The sequence below is a fragment of the Leucoraja erinacea genome, chromosome 32 (assembly GCF_028641065.1).
Source record: "Leucoraja erinacea ecotype New England chromosome 32, Leri_hhj_1, whole genome shotgun sequence".
Lineage (NCBI taxonomy): Eukaryota > Metazoa > Chordata > Chondrichthyes > Rajiformes > Rajidae > Leucoraja > Leucoraja erinaceus.
The window spans coordinates 23,550,723-23,578,064 of record NC_073408.1 but is presented as its reverse complement, the minus strand read 5'-3'; the positions used below and the strand labels follow the sequence as shown (position 1 = coordinate 23,578,064).

General features: G+C 48.2%; 1 protein-coding gene across 2 annotated transcripts in view; it reads right to left on the bottom strand.

Moving 5' to 3' along the window:
* Positions 1–27,342, bottom strand: part of kirrel3a (kirre like nephrin family adhesion molecule 3a) — a 764,091-nt gene that overhangs the window by 33,039 nt on the left and 703,710 nt on the right. For both annotated transcript variants that reach the window (XM_055660891.1, XM_055660892.1), the window contains 3 exons: positions 24,040–24,140; positions 13,103–13,301; positions 3,836–3,943 (listed from right to left, as the gene is read on the bottom strand). In XM_055660891.1, coding sequence (XP_055516866.1) covers positions 3,836–3,943; positions 13,103–13,301; positions 24,040–24,140 — 408 coding nt within the window. The remainder of the gene's footprint in view (positions 1–3,835; positions 3,944–13,102; positions 13,302–24,039; positions 24,141–27,342) is intronic.

Below are 27,342 nucleotides of genomic sequence, written 5' to 3'. Positions count from 1 at the left end.
GGTTCTTGCATATACATCCAACCCGCTGCTCAGGCGCTAGCGGGGCTGGGCCTCGGTCGCGGTTTCGGGGTAGCGGACCGCCCGGTAAGCGGTCCTACCGCCTGTTGCTGTCCCCGCAATGAAGACGCTCCTCCGTGGTCGAGCGGGCAGGTGCAGGCGGCTGTCTTTCTACCTGGGGGTGGAAAAAACGTCCCGTCCTTCGAGTCGGAACCACCGCCCCGACGCCTCTGTGGCGTTCTTCCCAGCCCGCTGCTGACGGGATGGGCTTGGCGCAGTGTCGGGAGCGGAGCGCTGGTTAGCGGTCCTGCCGCGGTGATGCTGCCCCCGCGATGGAACGGTCTTCCGTGGAGTCGAGCGGGGGCAGGACTGCACCGTTGTTGCCCCCTGGATGAAGGTGAGTCGTGCGGGGACAGGTCTCCCTCGTTGCTGCCCCCGCGAGAATGGGCTCGAGCGGGGACAGGTCTCTCTCTCACCGTTGCCGCCCCTGTGTGGAGTGGCACCGGCACCGGCACAGCTCCCTGTCCGTGGACCGCAGCGTGTGCGGTCCCGGTGGTGTCTTTCCCCCCTTCCGCGAACGGAACACTCCTTCCCCGGAGCGCTTGCGTGTGGAGTGGCACCGGCACAGCTCCCTGTCCGTGGACCGCAGTCCTACGGGGAACAAACAGACGCGAGGGGCTGTTAGAATGAAGGTAAGTACTTACCTAAAGCTTCGTCTTTCAGGTTGTAGCGGGAGCCCTGACTCCCGCCTGCCGCTGTTGCCTGCTGAAACGTAATGCCGCGCATGCGTACTGGACGGGTTCTTCACGTAGTCACTCACGTGACTCCGAAGTAAAACAATAAGTTTAGTTCAGAGGCACAGTGTGGAAACAGGCCCTGCAGCCCACCGGGTCCACACCGACCAGGGATCACCCGTACACCCATTCTATCCCACACACTAGGGGCAATTTACAGAAGTAATTTATAGAAGCCAATTAAACTATAAACCTGCATGTCTTTGGAATGTGGGAGGAAACCGGAGCACCCGGAGGAAACCCACACGGTCACAGGGAAAACGTACAAACTCCGCACAAGCAACATCTGTAGTCAGGATCGAACCGGGGTCTCTGGCACTGTGAGGCAGCAGCTCTTCCGCTACACCACCGCACCACCCTAATGCAACTTAATTAATGCAGCTTTGCTTCTCTGAAGTGGCTTGTTGATTTGCTGAGTATTTCCAGCATTCTCTTTTGCTTCAGACACCACTGCTTCCCATCTCTCACTATCCCACTGTGGCCTTTTATCCACACGATCATCTATTAACTCGGCTGCACAAAGAGTGAGATGTCAAGCGATAATCCCGGTCTCCATCCTGTCAAAGACATGCCATGTGTTCTTTCCACCCTCTCTTCCTGTTTAACTTAAACACATTGGCATGGGATTCTGAACAGCTATAAGATACCAACACACCAGCCAGGAGTAGCACCACAATCTGCTGCAGCAGGAGGTCGAGCACAGCATGTAATGCGCAGAAGCATTCATCTCTGGAGGTGAACAGACCCTCCATTGTCCAAATGATTTGAAAGCAAGGGGCACTCCTTCCAACAGAGGGGCCTCATTGAAGCCAGAGTGTACGGCAATGATGGGAAACCACACAAGAGATGATGGAACTCTGTGAGGACCAAGGAGTCACACAGGTTCAAGCTCCTGAAAATAAAGAGGTCACATGGACCTTGGTTGGGAGTGGGGTGGAACATATAGGATTGTCTACCCACACTACAGGGGCAATGAGAGAGGGGAGTGAGGGAGGATCAGAGGAAGGTTCACCACAGTGACGGTGGGTTATGACGACTGTAAACATCCCAATTCATGACCAATTCATCTTAAGCAACACTTCTACTGAAGGTTCTTGATAAAGGCTGGGATCTGGGGTGGGCTGGAACCAGGGACCAGGTGTTGGGGAGGGGGTGAGGGGGGAGGGTGGGGTGGGAGGAGTCAGGGGGTGGGCTTGGGAGCAATACGTCCCACCAACATGTGATGAGAGGCAAGCCATTCTGCAATCACATGGTGCTTGGGGAAGGCTGGGTGACGTTTAGCCGTTACCTGAGCTCTGCTTTCTGCTGCAGCCGAAGGGAAAATGACGTGGTCTCAATGGCTTAATCTCACTCAGACAGCTAGTCTTGGTGAAGGAAGGAAACAAGTTCTTCACTTGCCAGTTGTCGATGGAGATACTGGGCGGCATTCTCCTTATCCACCAAGTGTGTGTTTTGTGAGCTGGAATAAAACATCCTAGAATATTAACGTGCAGATGTAGGGGTGGGCATGGGAAAGGTGGAAGCAGGTGGGGTTGAGGGGGGGAGAAGGGTCCCAACTCAAAAGATGATCTGTCCATTTCTTCCACAAATGCTGCCCAAGCTGCTGAGATCCTCCAGGGCTTTGATTGTTGCTGGGGAATAAGATGGTGGCAGAGAGCGACTGTGACACTCTGCACCCTCCTCTCCAAGTCTCTTACCCCCTTACCTTAAAGCTACAGTAAGCCCCCTGTTATTAGACACCACTGCTATGTGCGCAGCTAATAAAGTTATTTTTGAAGCCATGGGTGAAATGATGGGAACTGGAACCAATGAGTGCACTTTGTCTCTTTTAACCGGAAGCTCCACTCCGTCTCCCCCACACCCCCGACATCACGTGACCCCCTGAACCGCTCGTCTTCAGGTGGAGAACATTCTAGAAGTGAGATCATACGTTTCCTGATTTCTGTGCTGAGATTCCCCACAATGAATTTAAGATTAGGACAGCTTGTTCTTGGTTGTACCAACCTCTCACATAGCTAGGAGAAAATAGTTTGGTTTGGTTTTGCTTAGTTTAGTTTAGTTTAGCTTAGTGATACAGCGCAGTGGTCCACCGAGTCCGCACCGACCAGCGATCCCCGCACATTAACACTGCCCTACACACACTAGGAACAATTTTTCATTCATACCAAGCCAATTAACCAAACCTGTACATCTTTGGGGTGAGGGAGGAAACCGAAGATCTTGGGGAAAAAACCCACGCGGGTCAGGGGGAGAACATACAATCTCCGTACAGAGAGCGTCCGTAATCAGTATCGAACCCGGGTCTCTGGCGCTGTGAGGCAGCAACTCTACCACTGAGCAACCATGCCGCCCTTGGTTGCATATATAATTCACAAACCTTTTAACATTCTATAATGTCTCAATCTGCATCCATGCCAAGTTCACCAGTTTGTCCCTGCAATGTAAACGTCTGCACCCCACCTGTCTCTGGGCCACAACTTGCCAAGGTGAGCACACCTCTGGTGCACCCAGAGCTCATGAGTTCACATTCATGTCATAGATGGACTGATCCATCTTTTCCTCTCAACCCCATTCTCCTGCCTTCTCCCCAATACCTATGACAGCATCTCTGGAGAAAAGGAATAGGTGACGTTTCGGGTCGAGACCATTCTGAAGAACATCCCCCCCACACGCCCAGAACCCTCCCCCCCCCTGCTTTAAACAGCTTATGCCAGGTTTCCTGATTTGCCATCATTAAGAAGATGCCCTCATGCTTCTGTACCCTCGATTCTGGTGGTCATGGCTTCGCCGACACACGGAATCCGTCAACCCTATGTAGAAGGAATGGGTGACGTTTCTGTGGTCGAGACCCTTCTGTCTGCAGAAGGGTCTTGACCCGAAACGTCGCCCATTCCTTCTCTTCGGAGATGCTGCCTGTCCCGCTGAGTTACTCCAGCATTTTGTGTCTGTCTTCGATTTAAACCAGCATCTGCAGTTCCTTCCTGAGCAGCCCAATGTAGGTTACCTCTGTGACATGTGAGCTCCAGTTTGACTCGGACACTTACTTCTCTGTGAACGTGAACAGCAGATGACCATGATGGTCGCAAAGACCACGACGAAAGCCACTCCAGCGCCGACGGCCACACCGATGACGACTGCCAATGAGAGGGCCTCTGTGGGAAGAAATCACAGCGGGCATGACCAACTGCTGGTGAAACCTTGCCTGCTCTGACACGCCCCTCTATGCACCCAATAAACAATAGCCAGTAAGATGTCGACTTTATTTACTTGATTTAATTTCTTAGGAGGAGGCCATTTGGCCCTTCTTTTGATTAGCCAGCACAACCATTAAATGTGTTATGTTGTCATGGCTGTACAGCACTTTGGTCATCTTAAAGTGCTTAACAAAAAAGTTGGATTACCTTGATTGGACAATAGGTGCAGGAGGAGGCCATTTGGCCCTTCGAGCCAGCACAACCATTAAATGTGATCATGGCTGATCGTCCACAAACAGTACCCCGTTCCTGCCTTCTCCCCATATCCCTTGACTCCGCTATTTTTAAGAGCTCTATGTAACTGTCTCTTGAAAGTATCCAGAGAACCGGCCTCCACCGCCCTCTGATGCAGAAAATTCCACAGATTCACAACTCTCTGTGTGAAAATGTATTTCCTCATCTCAGTTCTAAATGGCTTACCCCTTGTTCTTAAACTGTGGCCCTTGGTTCTGGACTCCCCCAACATCGGGAACATGTTCCCAAAACGTCACCCATTCCTTCTCTCCAGAGATGCTGCGTGTCCCACTGTTACTCCAGCATTTCGTGTCTATCTGTGGTTTAAACCAGAGTCTGCAGTTCCTTCCTGTACATGCTCAATGCAGCATTTGGAAATCACAGCTAAACACAGTGCAGAGATTGTCAACGATTCACAGTCACATTTTCCCAATTCTCCCCTCTCATTCCAGGTACGAGGTACAGATGTTTGAAAACACTTACCTCCAGATTCAGGGACAGTTTCTTCCCAGCTGTTATCAGGCAACTGAATCATCCTATCACCAGCTATAGTGCGGTCCTGAATTCCCATCTACAGGCTCGGCGATCGTTTCGCTGAAACCTCCGCTCAGTCCGCCTTAATCTACCTGATCTCCCAGTTGCTAAACACTATAACTCCCCTTCTCACTCCGACACTGACCTTTCTGTCCTGGGCCGCCTCCATTATCAGAGTGAGGCCCAGCGCAAATTGGAGGAACAGCACCTCATATTTCGCTTGGGAAGCTTACACCCTAGTGGTATGAACATTGACTTCTCTAACTTCAAGTAACCCTTGCTTTCCCTCTCTCTCCCTCTCCTCTTCCTAGTTCTCCAACTAATATCCGACTATATTTTATCTCTGTTTGTTTTGCTGTTACCTTCTCCCAGCTAACAATGATCTATTCTATATTTTCCTTGATCTCCATTCCCTTTGTCCTATTTTCACGTGACACTTCTTTATCTATGTATCTCCCTCTCCCCTGGCATCAGTCTGAAAAAGGGTCTCAAACCAAAAGGTCACCCATTCCTTCTCTCCAGAGATGCTGCCTGACCCGCAGAGTTTCTCCAGCACTTTGTGTCTATCTAATTGGAGACCTTTGAACTATCTTTAATCAGACTTTATTGGACTTTGTCTTGTAGTAAATGTTATACTCTTTATCCTATATCTGTGGACTGGTTGATAGTAACCATTTAGTATTTACGCTGACTTCCGGTGGTAAAGGCGCTGCCTTGCCTTACTCACGATTGCTGCGGCGTGTGATGTCCATGTTATATCCTCAGAGATGTGGACTCCCAGATATTTAATATGTAAAAGAATATGTGTGTGTTTATGATTGTGTTTATAGTTTGTTTGGTTGTTTGTTTGTTTGTCTTTTTGCACAAAGTCCGCGAGCATTGCCACTTGTCATTTCACTGCACATCTCGTATGTGTATGTGATGAATAAACTTGACTTGACTTGACTTGACTTGAAAGCAAGCAACAAAAAAAGAGAGAGTGAGAGAGAGAGAGAGAGATAGATAGATAGAGATAGATAGATAGAGATAGATAGATAGATAGATAGATAGATAGATAGATAGATAGATAGATAGATAGATAGATAGATAGATAGCATGAGAATCATAAGTAGGATTAATGTACAGAGACTTTTCGCAGAGTAGAAGAATCAAGAACTAAAGTGCATAGGTTTGTGTTGAGAGGGGAAGATTGAATAGGATCCTGACGGGCACACAAGTCGGTGTAAGGAGTGAGTTGCCAGATTACGTTGTTTATTTACATGACAAGGGCAGGTTTGGGGGGATATGGGCCAAACGTGGGCAGCTGGGACTAGTGTAGCTGGGACATGTTGGACGGTGTGGGCAGGTTGGGCCGAAGGTCCTGTTTCCACACTGTATCACTCTATGACTCTAAGTACAGTGGTAGCCCCCCCCCCCCCCCCCCCCCTCGGTCATGACTGAACATGGGTGATGCATCCCAGTTTGCAGGCGACGTGTGGTCAGATGCAAGCCTGGGCCATGTCATATGGAGGACAGGCTGTTGCCCATGCAGCACATCCCCCCTCGCCATGTCACTGATCGATCCAAAGGAACGGCTGGGCCGTTACAGTTTGGCAACAGCGCCATCGCAGGAGCTGCCAGAGCAAGGTTGTAGACAACGACGAACTGCCTTAGGGGCTCTGACTCCGGATTTTCTTGACGTTTACTCCAGGAGCTTTTTCCATGACTGGATATGGCCACAAGGCAGTGGAGGTTTTAAATCAGAGATTTCCCTCTCCTAGATGGACCGCCTTCCCAGGCTGACGAGCCCCATCTGCCCGAGACTCATGGGGGCAGGAGCGTCTACCTTCCTGTGCAGGTCTATAGCACCTGCCCACAGCCCACTGCCCACACTCAAGTGCAACATCAACGTTTAAAGGACACTTGGACAGATACTTTATAAGGAAAGATTTAGAGAGATGTAGGCCAAATTTGGGCAAATGGGACCAGTTTAGATGAGGCATCTTGGACCAGTTGAGCCAAAGGACCTGTGCTGTTCTGTATGACTATGAGTCTACAGGGGAAGATTGATACTTGTGGTTTAAGTTAGCTTCAGCCCGGAAGTGTTTAAAATAAATGCAGAAAATGTTGGAATTACTCAGCGGGTTAGGCAGCATCTGTGAAGAGATCAGGAGAGGTAACGTTTGAGAACTTGGAAATATTGGGAGTGGAAAAACTTTGTTGGGAACATTGAGAAAGGGGAGGGGATGGCAAATAGAAGGAATGGGTTTTGCTGGGGAGGTGAGCAGGAGAGATCGCCTTCCTTCAGAGGTACATCCACCATTAGAGTCACAGTGTGGAAACAGGCCCTTCGGCCCAGCTTGCCCACACCGGCCAACACGTCCCAGCTATACTAGCTCCACCTGCCTGCGCTTGGTCTAAATCTCTCCAAACCTGTCCTATCCATGTCCCTGTCTAACTGTTTCTTAAACGTTGGGATAGTCCCAGCCTCAACTACCTCCTAGAAACATAGAAACAAAGAAAATAGGTGCAGGAGGCCATTCGGCCCTTCGAGCCAGCACCGCCATTCATTGTGATCATGGCTGATCGTCCCCTATCAATAACCCATGCCTGCCTTCTCCCTATATCCCTTGACTCCACTAGCCCCCTAGAGCTCTATCTAACTCTCTCTTAAATCCATCCAGTGACTTGGCCTCCACTGCCCTCTGTGGCAGGGAATTCCATAAATTCACTGGCAGCTTGTTCCATACACCCACCACCCTTTGTGTGAAAAAGATACCCCTCAGATTCCTATTAAATCTTTTCCCCTTCACTTTAAATCTACGTCCTCTGTGCAAGAGACTGTGCATCTACCCGATCTTTTCCTCCTATGGTGTTATACACCTTGAAAAGATCTTTCTTTCGTACTTAGTGTAAGCAGTTTGTTTATCACATCAATAAATATAATATTGACTAATTAAATACTAACAGATAAACGAATCAGTTAGAAACAAATTAGATGTCAAGTAAATTGAAACATATGCTAATTGAATACTTGGAATGGGCTGTGATATGGATGGCAGGGCAGATGAAGTGTTGCATTGTGTGTAGAAATGAACTGCAGATGCTGGTTTAAACCGAAGATGAACCCAAAAAGCTGGAGTAACTCAGCGGGACAGGCAGCATCTCTGGATTGAAGGAATGGGTGACATTGAAGGCATTTCTGGTTGGCACCCTTCTTCAGACTGGCTGGGGAATAAAGGAAATGAAAGATATCGACATCCTATCGAGATCTTTAGAGTTTGAAAGTCAATTGTGATGTGTGATATTTGAACAGAGGAGAATGAGTTCCAGGGTTAGCCTCTGATTGGGGCAGTGAAAGGGAGGCTGTAGAATGGGCGTGAAGCAATAGCTGAAGGAATTCCTGATATAAAATGCCTGAGGTTTCTGAATATGGGAGAGCAGAGCTTGAACTGTGTAGGAAGGAAGTGCAGAGACACAAAATGCTGGAGGAACTCAGCGGGACAGGCAGCATCTCTGGATCTAAGGAACGGGTGACGTTTCGGGTTGAGGCCCTTCTTCAGACTGAGAGTCAGGGGAGAGGGAGACACAGAGATAAGGAATTGTAAGGTGTGAAAATGAGACATCAAAAGGGAATGAAGGTAAAGGAAAATGTAGACTGGATAATTGTTAGCTAGGAGAAGCTGACAATGAAGCAGACAGAGATAGAAACATAGAAACATAGAAATTAGGTGCAGGAGTAGGCCATTCGGCCCTTCGAGCCTGCACCGCCATTCAATATGATCATGGCTGATCATCCAACTCAGTATCCCGTACCTGCCTTCTCTCCATACCCCCTGATCCCCTTAGCCACAAGGGCCACATCTAAATCCCTCTTAAATATAGCCAATGAACTGGCCTCAACTACACTCTGTGGCAGAGAGTTCCAGAGATTCACCACTCTCTGCGTGAAAAAAGTTCTTCTCATCTCGGTTTTAAAGGATTTTCCCCTTTATCCTTAAGCTGTGACCCCTTGTCCTGGACTTCCCCAACATCGGGAACAATCTTCCTGCATCTAGCCTGTCCAACCCCTTAAGAATTTTGAAAGTTTCTATAAGATCCCCTCTCAATCTTCTAAATTTAGAGAGTATAAACCAAGTCTATCCAGTCTTTCTTCATAAGACAGTCCTGACATCCCAGGAATCAGTCTGGTGAACCGTCTCTGCACTCCCTCTATGGGGTCCTTCATTTAATCAGGGGGACAGTGAGACTGGTTGGAAGGGGGAGGGATGGAGAGCAAGGGAAAGCAAGGGCTACTTGAGTTAGAGAAGTCAATGTTCATACCACTGGGGTGTAAGCTGCCTATTGAAATATGAGGTGCATTAACAAATTACTGTCATACTAGGACATTTGAAATGTGGTCAGTGGCAGAGGGGGAACACTGGATTGGTTGAGGACAGTGGTGGGAGTGGGCATCAAAAGGTGAAGGCTTTGCTGAATGGTTGCATATCTGCTCCAGATTTGCTTCCAATGGGCAGTAGGGTGCTGCAACCGAAGTGATACTGGGTTTTGGAGTTGAATAGGGCAGTGAAATCCCTGGAGAAAGGAAGAGTGACCCCTCATTTGTAACTAAGGCAAAATGTGACTCTTGACTCTGACTCTTTGAAGTTTGAAATGACATGAAAAAAGAATCAAGGGGAATGAAAAAGATGGGTTCCTTGTGTAGTCTGATTTAGAGACCCACCAAGTCCACGCCGACCAGCGATCACCCATTCACACTAGTTCTATCCCATATACCAGGGCCATTTTACAGGTCAATTAACTTACAAACCAGCACAACTTTGGAATGTGGGAGGAAACTGGAGCACCCAGAGAAAACCCACATGGTCACTGGTAGTACAAACTCCATACAAACAGCACCCGAGGTCAGGATCGAACCCAGTCTCTGGTGTTGGAAGGCAGTAACTCTACCGCTGCACCACCGTGCTTCGCCATGTTTCAGAGGTGGCTTCTGGAGTAGAAAGAGCTAATTTAATGGCTCCTTTATGGCAGATAGCAGTGGAGCCACAATGGACAGCGCCATAGAAGGAGAAAAGGCGAGCTGAAGACAGATTGTTCTCGGACCCAAACTGGAATAACACCGATGAGTATCCAATCTATCTCATTGGTGACCTGGACTATCGTTGATCGGAATTTACTGCCTTTACCTTGCACTGAACATTACTCCCTTATCACGTATCTATATACTGTAGATGGCTTGAATGAAATCATGTATAGACTTACATAGATAGATACATACAAAATAGGTGCAGGTGTAGGCCATTCGGCACTACCTTTCAATGTGGTCATGGCTGATCATCCCCAATCAGTACCCCGTTCCTGCCATCTCCCCATATCCTTTGATTCCGCTAGCCCTAAGAGCTCTATCTAACTCTCTTTTGAATGCATCCAGTGAATCAGCCTCCACTGCCTTCTGAGGCAGTGAATTCCATAAATTCACATGCTTTGGTGGAAAAGTATTTCCTCATCTCAGTTCTAAATGGCCTACCCCTTATTCTTAAACTGTGGACCCTGGTTCTGGACACCCCCAACATCGGAAACATGTTTCCTGCATCTAACGTGTCCAATCCCTTAATAATTTTATATATTTCTACAAGATCCCCTCTCATCTTTCTAAATTATAGTGAATACAAGCCCAGTCGTTCTAGGAATAAACCTCGTGAACCTAAGCTGCACTCCCTCAATAGTAAGAATGTCCTTCCTCAAATTCGCAGACAAAAACTGCACACAATACTCCAGGTGCGGTCTCATCAAGGCCGTGTACAACTGCAGAAGAATCTCTTTGCTCCTACACTCAAATCCTCTCGTTATGAAGGCCAAACTGCCATTAGCTTTCTTCACTGCCTGTTGTACCTGTATGCTTGCTTTCAGTGACTGATGTACAAGGACACCCAGGTCTCATTGTACTTCCCCTTTTCCTAATCTGGCACCATTCAGATATTAATCTGCCTATTTGTTCTTGCCACCAAAGTGGATAACCTCACATTTATCCGCATTATACTGCATCTGTCATGCATCGGCCCACTCACCCGACCTATCCAAGTCACCCTGCAGCCTCATAGCATCCTCCTCACAGTTCACGCTGCCACCCAGCTTTGTGTCATCCGCAAATTTGCTAACGTTACTTTTAATTCATTGATCTAAATCATGAATGTATATTGTTAATAGCTGCAGAGAGGGATGGGGAGTGGGGTAGAGAGGGAGAGGGGCAGATAGGGAGGGGGGTATAGAGGGTGGGAGTGAGGGTAGATAGGGAGGGAGCATTTCCCTCCTCTACCCCTCCCCATCTCCCTCCTCCACACCGCAGCCCCCATCTCCCTCTACCACCCCACTCCTCATTTCCCTCATCCCCCTCCCATTCCCTGCCCCAGGACCTACCCAGGTCGTAGAGCAGCGCCAGGGCCTGGAACTCGGCCTGGTTCTGGTACTCGACCCGGCCCTGGCTGTAGACTCCAGTGCAGCGTGGCTGCTGCCTGGGCTCCAGTGCAGGCCCCAACTTCATCTCTGGGCTCATCCCTGACCCTTTATCCAGGCTCGTCCTTGGTTCCACCGGCGGCTTCTTTCACGGCCCAGGTCACGGCCCCATCGCAAGCCCCGGGCTCGGCCCTCACTCCAGCTCCAGCATCAGGCCCGTTTCCAGCCAGGTCTTGCGGCACCGCCCTCCTGACCAGGTACCGGGTGGCCGTTGGCAGCCAGCAGCCTCCGCCACTCCTCATTCACCGTGAGCACTGGAGTGCCCCTTCCCTCCCATAGTGTTCCGTCCTGCCTTGCGAGTGCATTGTGATGTCACTCGGGGTTTTTTCCGAAACGGGTGAGTTTTTGGGGCTGTATTTAAATTTTTGGGGCTGTATTTAAATTTTAAAGAATTAATAACTTTGGAAATATAGGTGGGAATGCGACGGACCTACTGATCTTCACCGCCAGGTTGTGCTACCGACTCCATCCCTGGCAGCTTCCAGACCAGACCATATACCGCCACTGCCGACACACACGGCCTCCGCGGCCCATTCCAGGCCAGGCACGCCACCACCGCGAAACTTACCTGCACTCCGGCCGCCCGCGGGTTGCGATCATTGACTCCGCCGATCGTCACCTCAGCCCACCTGGATTTCAGGCCTAGTTCCAAACCAAGAAGAAAGGGCTGGACCCAAAACATCACCTATCCGTGTTCTCCAGAGATGCTGCCTGACCCGCTGACTTACTCTAGCTGACTTACTTGTCCTTTTGTTTAAACCAGCATCTGCAGCTCTCTGTTTCTATTTGTACAATGATACTCAATGTTTACATGTCTCCTCTATATCCCGCAGCTCTGCTCTCGCTCCCCATCCCCATACTCATAAAAAGGACAGAGTCCTCCTTGTCCTCACCTTCCACCTTATCAGCCATCGTATACAACATATAATCCTCCGACATTTTCGCCACCTCCAATGGGATCCCACCACTGGCCACATCTTCCCATCTCCTCCCCTTTCTGCTTTCCGCAGAGACTGCTCCCTGGTCAATTTGTCCCTTCCCACCCAAACCACCCCTCCTGGTACTTTCCCTAGCAACCGCAGGAAATGCTACACTTGTCGCTTTACCTCTCCCCTTGACTCCATTCAAGGACCCAAGCAGTCTTTCCAGGTGAGGCAGAGGTTCACCTGCACCTCCTCCAAGCTCATCTATTGCATCCGCTGTTCCAGGTGTCAAATTCTCTACATCAGTGAGACCAAGCGTAGGCTTGGCGATCGCTTCGCACAACACCTCCGGTCAGTTTGCAATAACCAACCTGATCTCCCGGTGGCTCAGCACTTCGACTCCCCCTCCCATTCCGAATCTGACCTTTCTGTCCTGGGTCTCCTGCATTGCCAGAGTGGGGCCCAGCGCAAATTGGAGGAGCAGCACCTCATATTTCGCTTGGGTAGTTTACACCCCTGTGGTATGAACATTGACCTCCAATTTCAGGTAGTCCTTGCTTTCTCCCTCCTTCCCCTCTCCTTCACAGCTCTCTCACAAGCCTACTGTCTCCACCTCTTTCTTTCTTATTCCCACTCCCCCCCGACATCAGGCTGAAGTTGGGTCTTGACCCGAAACATCACCTGTTCCTTCCCTCAATCCCTTAATTGGTTGTAGCAGACAATCATCAATAACAGATACCATCACCCCCGTACTATGGTCTGTTATAACGAGGATTTACTGTAGATCCAAAGATGGATGGGACATTTAATGGAGCATTGACACTGGGCTGACTGGCCAGATGAGATTGAAGGCTAATTGCTTGCTAAAGCCCACCTTGTTCTTTCAGTCGAATAATCTCTGTGTCGGAGCCAAAGCTGTTCCAGGCGGTGCAGTTGTAGATGGTCTGGAAGTCGGCACGTACAATGTTGCTGATGGTCAGTGTGGAGATCACTCCTTCCTCCATGCTCACCGTCTCCACTGTGTAACGCCCAGAGGTCCCTGATTCCAGAACGTTCTCCTTCCATGACCAGGCCTGGGTGTATCCAATAGAGCAAAAGAACAGATTAAATTATCAACTGCATTCCACCAACATCAGCCACCCCACCATGTGTCAGTTGTGATCGTAATGGATGTCCCATCTTCCAAAATTGGGCGGCACGGTGGCACAACGGTAGAGTTGTTGCCTTACAGCAGCAGAACCCGGGTTCGATCCTGACTACGGGTGTTTGTCTGTACGGAGCTTGCACGTGCTCCCCGTGACCACGTGGGTTGTCTCTGTGTGCTCTGGTTTTCTCCCATACTCCAAAGACGTACAGGTTTGCAGGTTTATTGGCTTGGTATATTTGTAAATTGTCCCTAGTGTGTTGTAGGATATTGTTAGTGTGCAGAATTGCTGGACGGCACAGACCCGGTGGGTCGAAGGGCCTGTTTCCGTGCTGGATGTTGAAACGAAACTGACCTGAAATATAGAATTTAAAAAACAAGCTGTCATCCGAGTGCAAGTAACCAACTCTAAGTGTCAACATTGGGTTGAGATTCTTCCTGGGAAAGAATAAGGGGCCACAATGGAGGATGAGGTCACATCTTCCATGGGTAAGATTCCTCCTGTGTTATTGAGGCAAATGGTCAGATCATTCCCTGGCCTCAGAAACGCGTTGTGAATGGCCTCCGTTGGCTAACTGACCATCAGCTGTCAGATTCTTTGGCAGCGTGTTTTATCGGGAAGCATCACAGCATGGTTTTGGAACAGCTCCATTGAAGACCAACACAGGTATTACAGATAATTGCAGACACAGCCCAGACCATTACACAGACTAACCTCCCTTCCATTGACTCAATTTACACCTCACCCTGCCTTGGCAAGGCCAGCAGCATAATCAAGGACAAGTCACACCCTGCCCACTCCCTCTTCTCCCCTCTCCCATCAGGCATAACGTACAGAAGCAAATATCCCATAGCAGGATCCTCCGCTATAGGATCTTTGTACAGAAGTGTGAATATGCACACCTCCAGATTCAGGGACAGTTTCTCCCCAGCTGTTACCAGGCAACTCAATCAACCAACCAACAACTAGAGGGCAGTGCTGAACTAATATATACCGCATTGCAGACCCTCAGACTACCTTTGATTGGACTTTACTAGCTTGATCTGGACCAAATGTTATTCAAGTTATTCTCTGTTCTGTGTCTGTTCTCTATTCATGTGTCTGTTCATTGTGGATGGCTCGATTGTAGCCGTGTAATGTCTTCCTGCTGACTGCTCAGCACGCAACAAATGCTTGTCACTGTACCTTGGTACACGTGACAATAAACTAAACTCAAACTCAAACCTCCGCAAAGAACAATTGGCTCCTGTGTCTCCCAAGATCAAAGGTAAAGACCTCAATCATTCATTCCCATTCATTCCGATCCATTGTTATCCACAAAACCCAGTGTACCATCCACTGTGTGTACCCTATGCACTATTCCACCCTTGACCATGTAGACGTCCCATGCCATAGCCTTCCTTAGCTCCCGGTCAATGTGCAGAATCTTTTGCCACAAGTTGGGGAATCAGGTACCAGAGGACATAGGTTTAAGGTGAGAGTAAAACATGTAATACAGACCTGAGGGGCAACTTTTTTACACATAGTATGATAGGTATATGGAACAAGGTAGTTGAGGCAGGCACTATCACAATGTTTAAAAAACATTTGGACAGCTAAATGGATAGGATAGGATAGAGGGATATGGATGGGATGTGTTGGTAGGCATGGGCATTGGGCTGAAGGGCCTGTTTCCTCACTATATAGCTCAGCGACTCGGTGATTCCCTCTATGGGTTTGGAGGGTCGTGCCTCCAGCTGCAGTAAACCTCTTCATTCTCAATGTTTAAGAAAGAACTGCAGATGCTGGAATGTCTACCTCTTCATTCTCAAGATGTCCTGAACACCCGCCTTCTCCAACCCCATCACTGGCGTGGCTCAGTGTAACTTAACTTAACGTAACTTAACTCTACTGTGTAACTTCAATGCCCCGGGATGTGAAAAGGGCTGTATAAATGCAGGGTATTATTGGCATGAAGGGTCGGGGATTTGCTTCAGGGAGAGGTTGGTCAAACTTGGATTGCTTCTCATGGAACACCAAAGGTTGAGGGGAGACCTGATGGGCATTTATAAAATGACCAGAGGCATCGATAGGGTAGAGAGTCAGAACCTTTTTCCTATATCAAATACGAGAGAGCACAGTTTAAAGATGAAAGGGGATGTCCAGAGCAACTGTTGACACAGTGAGTGGTGGGTTGCTGGAACCTGCTGCTGGAGGTGGTTGTGATGGAGGCAGAAACAATAGCGACTGTTAAGAAATAGGCAGGAAATGGAAGGATATGGATTATGTGCATCCAGATAAGCATTTGGTATGTCCTTGGTATATTCTTAGGCGTAGGCACTGTGGGGTAAAGGGCCTGGCCTTGTGTTGTGTTGTTCAATGTGCAATGCAGGAACAACCTCCAATGATCTGGGCCAGGAAGGATGGCACTGTGCCAAGACGGCGTGATGTCAGAGCACTTGGACCTAGAGCAGTGGCCAAGGTAATGCCAGGTCGTTGTAAGATGCCAATGCACGGCCTAGAATAACTTGGAGCACCACCACCCACCGTATTGCCAGGGCACCACGAGATGCTAAAACACCAGTAGATGTTAGAGTCAAAGAGTCATAGTCATGGAGTCTAACAGTGTGGAAACAGGCCCTTCAGCCCAAACTTGCCCACACCTGCCAACATGTCCCAGTTACACTAGTCCCACCTGCCTGCATTTGGACCATATCCCTCCAAACCTGTCCTATACACACACTTGTCTAACTGCTTCTTAAATGTTGGGATAATACCTGCCTCAACTACCTCCTCCAGCAGCTCGTTCCATACACCCACCACCCTTTGTGTGAAAAAGTTACCCCTCAGATTCCTATTAAATCTTTTCCCCATCACCTTAAACCTGTGTCCTCTCGTCCTCAATTCACCTACTCTGGGCAAGAGACTCTGTGCATCTACCTAATCTATTGAAAAAGTTATCCCTCAGGTTCCCATTACATCTCTCCCACCCCTCACCTTAAGCCTATGGCCTCTGGTTCTCAATTACCCTACTCTGGGCAAGAGACACTATGCTGCCACCTGATCTATTCCGCTCATGATTTTGTAAACTTCTATCAGATCAATAGGATTATCGAGAGAAATTGGGTTGAATGTGTGCGGGAGGTGATATTCACAACCTCTCTTCATGGTGCTCCACCTGGTTGCACACACATTCTCCCTTTCCCATTCCCCTTCTGCCCTTCCACCTATATCCCTTCCTCTGGCTTCACATTTCATACCCCTTCTCTGCTTATTTCCTTATGTCACACATTTTATCTTTTCATCTCTGGCCTTTGTCGATTCATTTGCCACCCCCCCCACCCCCCCCCCCCCCCCCCCCCCCCCCCTCAGCTGTATCCACCTATCACTTGCCGGACTTTGCCCCACCCTCACCTCTCTTCCAGCTCTCTAACCCCCTCCCATTACAATCAGCCTGAAGAAGGATCCTGACCCGACATGTCACCTATACATGGTCTCCAGAGATAGTCATAGTGATATGGCGTGGAAACAGGCCGTTCAGCCCAACTTGCCCACACCGGCCAACATGCCCCAGCTACACTAGTCCAACCTGCCTGCATTTGGTCCACATCCCTCCAAGCCTGTCCTATCCATATACCTGTCTAACTGCTTCTTAAATGTTGGGATAATACCTGCCTCAACTACCTCCTTTGGCAACTTGTTCCATACACCCACCACCCTTTTTGTGAAAAAGTTACTCCTCAGATTGATGTTAAATCTTTTCCCCTTCAACCCAGATGATGCCTGGCCCGTTGAGTTCCTCCAGCATTTATTGTCGTTTCTGGGCATTTTGTTTCAGCAGTCAATTCCAAATTGTGAACAAATTCAGGGTTCTTGAGGGTTAACAGCAGATGTTATGGAGAACCCTTTGCTAAACACAGTGCAAAGACATTGCACTATGAGCTGATTTCGATTTTCACAGGACTTCCCTATGCTGTAGTTAACCGAATTGAACTGTGAGCAGTCACACATTGTACCGTCATTAGGCAGTACTGAGCAGAGATCTTCCCCTGTCTCGCCCCTGAGCTAATCAGTGCAAGTCTGAGACCAGCGCGGTGAAACTGAACATTGCTGCAATTTGTGAGCTACATCATGCACTTTTAGTTCTGAAATGATTCACTTTTTATTTCTGCTGATCCATTGGGGGCTTCTCGCTGCAATAAAAAAGCCATTAGCTAGGGAAGAAATTAAGACTTGAACATCTGTACAGCTGTCAATTGCTGGTAGATGTTCTACAAGTCTAATTACACACTGTAAGGGCTGCACCAGATGTTCCTCACTGCAGGTTCTCCACTCACATGCAAGAATTACATTTCTTTTTATTTCTATGCTTTTCAAAAATAAATTTCCAAGGTTTACTTAAATTTCTCTGCACTGCTGTATTGCTGCTAAAGGCTGTTGTTTACGTTTTTTGGTTTAATTTAGAGGTACAGCATGGAAACGGGCCGTTCGGCCCACTGAGTCCATGCCGACCATCGCACTAGTCATAGTGTTACTGCATGGAAACAGGCCCTTCGGCCCAACTTGCCCACACCAGCAATATGTCCCATCTACACAAGTCCACCTGTCCACATTTGGTCCACATCCTTCTAAACCTGTCCAATCCATGTACTAAATCAGTCCTATCCGTATAGTTCTATGTCCTATTTTATCCCACTTGCTCATCCACTCCCTACACACATGTGGCTATTTACTGGGGCTAATTGGCCTACAAACACCCATGTCTTCCTGATTTGGGAGGAAACCAGGGCATCTGGAGGAAACCCACGTGGTCACGGGGAGATCATGCAAACGTTGTCCAGACAGTATTTGTAGTCAGGATTTAACCCGGGTCTCTGGCGCAGTAAGGCAGCAACTCTACCGCTGTAGCACTATGAGATACAGCATGGAAACAGGTCCTTTGACCCACCAAGTCCACGCCAACCATCGATCGCCCGTTCCCGCCAGTTCTATGTTATCCCACTCCCCCACACACTTGGAGCAATTTATAGAGGCCGGTCTACCTCCAAACCCACTTATCTTTGGGATGTGGGAGGAAGCCAGATCATCTGGAAGAAAAGATGGCTCTCAGCAACCAATACCTGCTAGAGACAATCCCGCGACTCTCTGCAGCATCACAGATTGTGCCTCAGCTGCCAGAAAATGGCCTCTGAAATTTCCTTCCGTACCTCTCCCTCTCTCGTTTCCAAATTTCTCCTGTTCATTATGATGCACAAGGCCATTTGGCCCATTGAGTTGATGGCAGTTTTTGAGGGTTGTGGTTGAGGGTGGGGAACTTCAGGCTCTCTTGGCAACTGAGGTGCTCAACAATAACAATCTTCATTCATAAAGCACCTCTAATGTAGTGAAAACACCCAAGTTTCATCATGGGAGCTCTTGCAAAGTAAGGTTGATGCTGACGCCTATGGAGTTACGCAGGCAAATGACTAAATGTTGGACTTGGTGGGTCAAAGAACCTGTTCCCATGCTGTATCTAACAGAGACCGGGGTTTCTTCAAAACCTGTCCTATCCATGTACCTGAGTAAATGTTTATTAAACATTGGGATAGTCTCTGCCTCAACTACCTCCTCCGGCAGCTCATCCCATATACCCACCACCACCACCCATCCGGGAGGAGGTGGCTGATCTAGCACTCTGGTGCCAGGATAACAGCCTCCTCTTGAACATCAAAAAAATGAAGGAGCTGATCATGGACTTTAGGAGGGCACATCATCCGAGGACGTACACTCCATTGAGGATAAATGGGGATCCTGTGGATAGGGTGAACTGTTTTAAATATCTGGGAGTCCACATCTCTGAGGATATGACATGGGCATCACACGCCTCAGCACTCGTGAGTAAGGCAAGGCAGCGCCTTTACCACCTCAGGCAATTTAGGAAATTCAGAGTGTCTCCGAGGATCCTCCAGTGCTTCTACGCAGCGGCGGTGGAAAGCATCTTGTCCGGGAACATTACCATCTGGTTTGGGAATTGCTCTGCCAAGGACAAGAAGGCTCTGCAGAGAGTAGTGCATTCGGCCGAACGCACTATGGGAACTTCACTCACCCCCCTGCAGGAACTATACAACAGGAGGTGCAACTCCAGAGCAAATAAAATCATGGGAGACCCCTTCCACCCCTGCAACGGACTGTTCCAGCTGCTACGGTCAGGCAAACGCCTCCGTTGCCATGCGGTGAGAACGGAGAGGTTGAGAAGGAGTTTCTTCCCAGAGGCAATTCGGACTGTAAACGCCTATCTCACCAGGGACTAACTCTACAGAACGTTTTTCCTTCCATTATTTATTATGTAAAATAATATGTGTGTTATGATTGTGTTTATAATTTGTTTGGTTGTTTTGTTGTTTGTCTTTTGCACAAAAGTCCGCGAGCATTGCCACTTTCATTTCGCTGCACATCTCGTATGTGTATGTGACAAATAAACTTGACTTGACTTGACTTGACTTGTGTGAAACCCTTGGCTTCCTTTTTTTAGTTTTGTTTAATTTAAAGTTCCCATGAAATCTTTCCCCCCTCACCTTACACCTACATCCTCTGACCCGGGTTTGCAAGTTCTCCCTGTGACCACATGGGTTTTCACCAGATGCTCTGGTTTCCTCCTAAATCCAAAAGATGTGGGGCCTGTAGGTTACTTGGCCTTTATAAATTGCTCCGTATGTTGGGTGTGGATGAGAAAGTGGGGCAACATAGAACATAGAACTACATGTATAATGGCTCCAGTAGTTCAGCTCTCACATCTCCAGACACCCTAGGTTCAATCCTGACCTTGGATGCGGTCTATGCGGAGTTTGCATGCTCTCCATGTAACCATGTGGGTTTATTTTGGGTGCTCTGGTTTCCTTCCACATCCCAAAGGTTACCTGGTCACTGAAAATTGCTCATTGACTAGTAGGAGATACAACAGGAACAGCATTTGCCCCGTAAACTTGACTTGACTTGACTTGACTTGACTTGACTTGATTTTATATTTCACTTGGGCAGCTTACAGCGTACGTGGTATGAATAGTGATTTCTCCAACTTCAAGTAACCCCGGCATTCCCTCCCTCTTTCCCTCTCTCTATCTCTTCCCCACCCAAATCACACCAGATTCTCATTTTCACCCAAAAACAGCTAACAGACTGAAGAAGGGTCTCGACACGAAACGTCACCCATTCCTTCTCTCGATTGATGCTGCCTGTCCCACTGAATTTCTCCAGCTTTTTGTGTCTATCTTTGGTTTAAAACAGCATATAGTTCCTTCCTGCACAACAGCTAACAATGACCTGTTTCCTTTATCATCGTTACTGTTTTACATATCTTTCATTCATTGTTCTTTATCTCTCTACTTCATCGTCTATATCTCTTGTTTACCTTTTCCATAACTAGTCTGAAGTAGGGTCTCGATCCGGAACATCACCCATTCCTTCTCTCTAGAGATGCTGCCTGTCCCGCTGAGTTACTCCAGCATTTTGTGTCTATCTTCAGTGTAAACGAGTATCTGCAGTTCCTTCCTACACATGAATGTTCAGACGTCTCCATCTACTAACCCTGTACTTTAACTATTGTGTTACTGGGTTCCTGACAAAGTGAGGCTTTGAGAATGGGTGTGTTTGGATAAACACAGACCTCCAGTAATGTTGTTAAGCATAGGATGTGGGCATTACCTGCACTCACTCACACGGTGATGTCCTACCTTGTTCCTTTCCACGCAACAGGAGTTGATGGGTTTGTGAGAGAGAGAGAGAGAGTGTAGGTGACATGGAGAAGTGCCAGTGATTGCCTGACAGGTGTTGGGGAATGTGCAGGAAGGAACTGCAGATAGATACAAAAAGCTGGAGTAACTCAGCGGATGAGGCAGCATCTCCGGAGAGAAGGAATGGGTGACATAGAAACATAGAAAACATAGAAAATAGGTGCAGGAGAAGGCTATTACGCCCTTCGAGCCTGCACCGCCATTCAATATGATCATGGCTGATCATCCAACTCAGTATCCCGTACCTGTCTTCTCTCCATACCCCCTGATCCCTCTAGCCACAAGGGCCACATCTAACTTCCTCTTAAATATAGCCAATGAACTGGCCTCAACTACCTTCTGTGGCAGAGAGTTCCAGAGATTCACCACTCTCTGCATGAAAAATGTTTTTTCTCATCTCGGTTCTAAAGGATTTCCCCTCCATCCTTAAGATGTGACCCCTTGTCATGGACTTCCCCAACATCGGGAACAATCTTCCTGCATCTAGCCTGTCCAAACCCTTAAGAATTTTGTAAGTTTCTATAAGATCCCCCCTCAATCTCCTAAATTCTAGCGAGTACAATCCGAGTCTATCCAGTCTTTCTTCATAAGAAAGTCCTGACATTCCAGGAATCAGTCTGGTGAACCTTCTCTGCACTCCCTCTATGGCAATAATGTCCTTCCTCAGATTTGGAGACCAAAACTGTACGCAACACTCCAGGTGTGGTCTCACCAAGACCCTGTACAACTGCAGTAGAACCTCCCTGCTCCTATACTCTTTTTGCTACGAATGCCAACATACCATTCGCTTTCTTCACTGCCTGCTGCACCTGCATACCTACTTTCAATGACTGGTGTACCATGACACCCAGGTCTCGTTGCATCTCCCCTTTTCCTAATCGGCCACCATTTAGATAATAGTCTACTTTCCTGTTTTTGACAGCAAAGTGGATAACCTCACATTTATCCACATTATGCATCTGCCATGCGTTTTTTTCCTACTCTTTGCTTCTTGTTTGCCACCTTGCAGTTCTCTATCCACCTCCTCACAGAACCGAACACTACTGTGCTGCTAAGTTTGTCGTGTCATCCGCTTACTTGGGGATGTTGTCGAAAGCCTCGTCCAAAGTCCATATATAACACAAACTATCTGGGGTCCCATCCACTCAGCCCTTACATCCCCAAAAAAGTCACTGCCTGCCAGACTGAAATTTACCCGTTTAATCCTGCTGCCTTTGTCCTTGTTTGCCAGCAAAGTTCTGCTATCCATCATTAATACTGAGCAGTTTCCCCAATACTGTGTGCTTTAACTGGTCTGTAATAGTCTCTTATGTGGGAAATGAAATGAAATGAAAGCCTTCTGAAATGAAAGATTCAATTTATTGTCATTGTCAGTGTACAGTACAGAGACAACGAAATGCATTTTTAGCATCTCCCTTGAAAGGGAGACACAGGGCGTCGCGGTGTGCCCGCGCCTGCCGCCGTACATTCCATTACAGGCAAAGGTGGGTGAAGTGTCTTGCCCAAGGACACAACGACAGTATGCACTCCAAGCGGGATTTGAACCGGCTACCTTCCGGTCGCCAGCCGAACTCTTAGCCCATTGCGCTATCTGTCGCCTCTCTCTCCCTCCCTTTTTAAAAAGTGGAGTTACATTAGCTACCCTCCAATCTTCAGGAACTACTCCAGAATCTTGTGATGTTTTGGGTTGACACCCTTCTTCAGACTCTGACAGTTCGAGTCTGAAAAATTCGACCTGAAACGTCACCCATTCCTTCTCTCCAGAGATGCTGCCTGACCCGCTGAGTTACTCCAGGTTTTTGTGTCTATCTTGTGTTGTGCAATGTTCTGTGATATATTGCGTCTACATTTACCCCAGTCAGTAGAGCGGAGCTCCTCGCTTCACATCTGTGAGGTTTTCTCATATTTAGTTAGTTAACTTCAGTTAGGTTTAATTTAGTTTAGTTTATTATTGTCACGAGGTACAGTGGAAATCTTCTCTGTTGCATGCTATCCACTCAGCGAAAATATACATGGTTACAATCAAGCTGCCCAGAGAGTATAGATACCACACACGCATCTCCATATACTACAAACATGTGCACAAACCTATATCCTCTGGTTCGTGATTCCCCTACACTGGGTAAAAAACTGTGCATTCATCCTCTCTATTCTCCTCATGTTTTTTTATACACATGTATAAGATCACCCTTTTGCAACATCATAGTTATAGAGTGATACCGCATGGAAACAGGCCCTTCAGCCCAACTTGCCCACACAGGCCAATATATCCCATCTACACTGGTCCCACTTGCCTGCATTTGGCCCATATCCCTCAAAATCTGCCCTATCCATGTAACTGTCTAAATGTTTCTTGAGGGCCTGTCCCACTTGGACGTCATTTGCATGTCACGCAGATGGCGCGCGGAGATTTTGTACAAACTCCTGGGACCCAAGCGCGACCGCGCGTCACTGCGTACGTCCCCACGCACCGGGCGCGCGTAATGCGCACCATGCGTGCGTCCTGATGCGTAAATTATGTTGTGTAAATGACGCGCAAATGGGACCCAAGTGGGACAGGCCCTTTAAACATTGCGATGGAACCTGCCTCACTTTCCACCTTTCACCCTTTGTGTGAAAAAGTTACCCCTTGTTTTCCTTTATTTAGTTCAGTTTAATTTAGAGTTCCTATTAACCATCTCTCCCCCCCCATCTTAAACCTATGTCTCCTGGTTCTCGATTCCCCTACTCTGTGCAAGAGACGATGTGCATCCACCCGATCTACTCCTCTGGTGGTTTTGTAACATGCGCCCACCAACCTGTGCATGCGAACATTGCCCCTCGGGTTCCCATTCAAACCCTTGTTAAAACACCACCAGCGGATATGCGGAGGGAGTGCCGGCATGCCGCTGCTTTCACTGAGTTGCCGAGTCACTCACTATTCGGTCGGGAGGAGGTGTACTACGAATGAAGCACTTGATCTGGCCCTTCTTCCCCTGCAGGGCATGCTGCATCTGCGTGCTGGAGATGATGGGAGGCCCTGAAAGCCGAAACATAAACAAATCACACATCCGACCCACCAAAGCACTTTATTACATTAGACCACTCATCCAAACCAGCACTGCTTGTAATACACCCTTTCCCAATGAACAACTAACATCAGGGCGAGCTCCGCACATAATTATGTTGAATGTAATTGCTGTTTATTAGAAGCCTAATTGAAATAAATTTGCATTTTAATGAATATTTTAAAGGCTAATTGCACACAGAACGTGCAATAGGCGAGCTGGGCTCAGCTACTTCAGCAGTGAAGACCTCTTGATGGCTGGGGAGGAGCAAGAGGGATTCCGTTGAAGGGCATGGAGTGCTGACGAGATTACAGCTCAGTACAAAATCTTATGCCGGGATTAACAAAACTCACTCAGTCTTCATGTATAGGAAGGAACTGTAAATGCCTACCTGTACTGCCGGTTGCTAAACACTTTAACTCTCCTTCCCATTCCCTTTCTGTCCTGAGTCTCCTCCATTGTCAGAGTGAGGCCCAGCACAAATTGGAGGAACAGCACCTCATATTTCGCTTGGGCAGCTTACCGCCCAGTGATGTGATTAGTGATTTCTCTAACTTCAAGTAATCCCGGCATTCCCTCTCTCACCATCTCCCACCACCCAAGTCGCACCAGCTTCTCATTCTCACCCAACAAACAGCTGTTTCCTTTATCATCGTTACTTTTTTTCATATCTTTCATTTGTTCTTCTACTATATCTCTCTACATCATCTCTCGTTTCCCTTTCCCGTGATTTTCAGTCTGAAGAAAGGTCTCGGCCTGAAACATCACTCATTCCAGCACCCCAGAGATGCTGCATGTCCCGCTGAGTTACTCCAGCATTTTATGTCATTCAATCTTCATGAGGATTTGCTATTTCAGAGTCATAGACTCACAGAGTGATTCAGCGCGGAAACAGGCCTCTCGGCCCAACGTGCCCACACCGACCAATATGTCCCATCTACACTAGTCCCACCTGCCTGCATTTGACCCATATCCTTCTAAACATATCCTATCCATGAACCTGTCTAAATGTTTCTTAAACATTGCAATAGTACCAGCCTCAACTACCTCCTCTGGCAAGTCGTTCCGTACACCCACCACCCTCTGTGTAAAATGAACCCCTCTGGTTCCTATTAATTTTTTCTCCCTTCATACAGCGTGGAAACAAGCTACAGCATGAATGTGTACAGGCAGTTCAGATACTTCTTTGGCATTAGGTTTGGTTTTCTTGGTTGAGTGCTCATCCTAGTGTTATAGCACGTACTTTGTGCTTTAATAGTAATGTATGTCCTCTCGTTCTCGTTTCCCCTACTCTGGGCATTTTGTTCCACGAGAACCTAATTACCTTTCCAGACTTCATTTAAAATCAATCTGAACTGTGAAACTTTGCTTTTATCTTCCTTCAAGAAAAATATTTGGGCTTGGCCTCAAATGGCCTAGCATCTGATAGAAGTGATATTTCGCTTGGGCAGCTTACAACCCAGAATATTGATTTCTCTAATTACAAGTAACCCTTGCATCCCCCCTCTCTCCATCCCTCCCCCACCCAAGTCGCTGTTCTAGTTTCAAAGAAGTCATGTTGAGTCTCATTGTCTATGACTTGTTTTCACCTAGCACATGGCGACCAATGGCCTGTTTTCTTTATCATCATTACTGTTTTGCATATCTTTCATTCATTTGTTCTATATCTCTCTATGTCACCTACTATATCTCTCTATCCCCTGAATCTCACTGAAGAAGGGTCTCGACCTGAAATGTCACCTACTCCTTTTCTCCAGAGATGCTGCCTGACCCGCTGAGTTACTCCATCCTTTTGTGCTTATCTTCTGTTTAAACCAGCATCTGTAATTCCGTCCGACACATCAGATAGAAGTGGTCTGATGTTGCCTTACTGCTCCTGCAAACTAATACTGGACCAGAAGCACGTTGGGGAAGAGAGCCACTGTGGGATCACAGGTAGAAACCGCACTAGTCATCGCTTCACAGAGACACAGAGAATCTCTGGCAAGACTTGTGGTTGTAACGTGACAAAATGTGGAAAAGTTCAAGGGGTATGAATACTTTTGCAAGCCACTGTATATGCAAATATGGTGTTACGGTGGTGCAGCGGCACAGCTAAGGGCCTGTCCCACCAGCATGCGACTGCATGCAGCGAGCACGACCAAACGTGGTGGCTTGAGGCGTACGGCCTCGCGGGGCCGGTCCCACTTCCAACCGCGGAGGGGTCTTAAGTTGTGCGGGGCTGGTCTCGACATCATACTCACCAATCACTGGGCAGGAGGCGGGCCGACTGAATTTGGACGTCGCACGCCGTCGGGCAGTTACGTCATCACGCAACGGCATGCTGGGCGGTGACGTCATCGCGCAACGCCTCGCGCTAGGCTACGCCGTCAAGGTGCTGCATACGGCGTCCAGACGCTGCGTGCGGTGTCGAGACGCTGTGTACGCCCATCGAGGCGCTGCGTACGGCCTCAATGCGGCTGCGTGCCAACAGGCCGTTGCCGCACGGGATTTTTGGACAGTGTCAGTTTTTCATAGCCCCGCGCGTTGCCCGGACCAGCCCCGCACAACTCCATATGGCTCCGGCGATCAAAGTGGGACCGGCCCCGCGAGGCCTTACGGCTCAAGTGACCACGTCAGTTCGCGCTCGCCGCATGCAGTCGCATGCTGGTGGGACCGGCCCTTTAGCGAGCCGGGTTCGATCCTGACTATGCGCGCTGTCTGTACGGAGTTTATACCTTCTCCCCGTGACCATGTGAGTCTTCCCAGGGAACTCCAGTTTCCTCCCACACTCCAAAGCGTGCAGGTTTGTAGGTTAATTGGCTTTGTATAAATGTCAATTGTCCTTCGTGTGTGTAGGATAATGTTAGTCTGCGGGGATCGCTAGTCTGCACAGACTTGGTGGGCCGAAGGGCTTGTTTCCGCACTGTCCGCATCTCTAAACTAAATTAAACTGTGCAGACTACTGTGCATATTTATATATGATTGTTTACGTGATTGCATGTGATTGTGATCATACACTGTGTGTGTGTGTCCCTGCGTGCCTACATGTCTGTGTATGCATGTGGATGTATTTGTGCGGGTCATTGAGTGTGTTTCTGCATGTCTCTGTGAGTACGTTACTGAGTTTGTGTGTTTGTGTGTGGCACGGTGCGTGTATATCACTGTGACTGTGCATATGTGTGTGTGTATGTG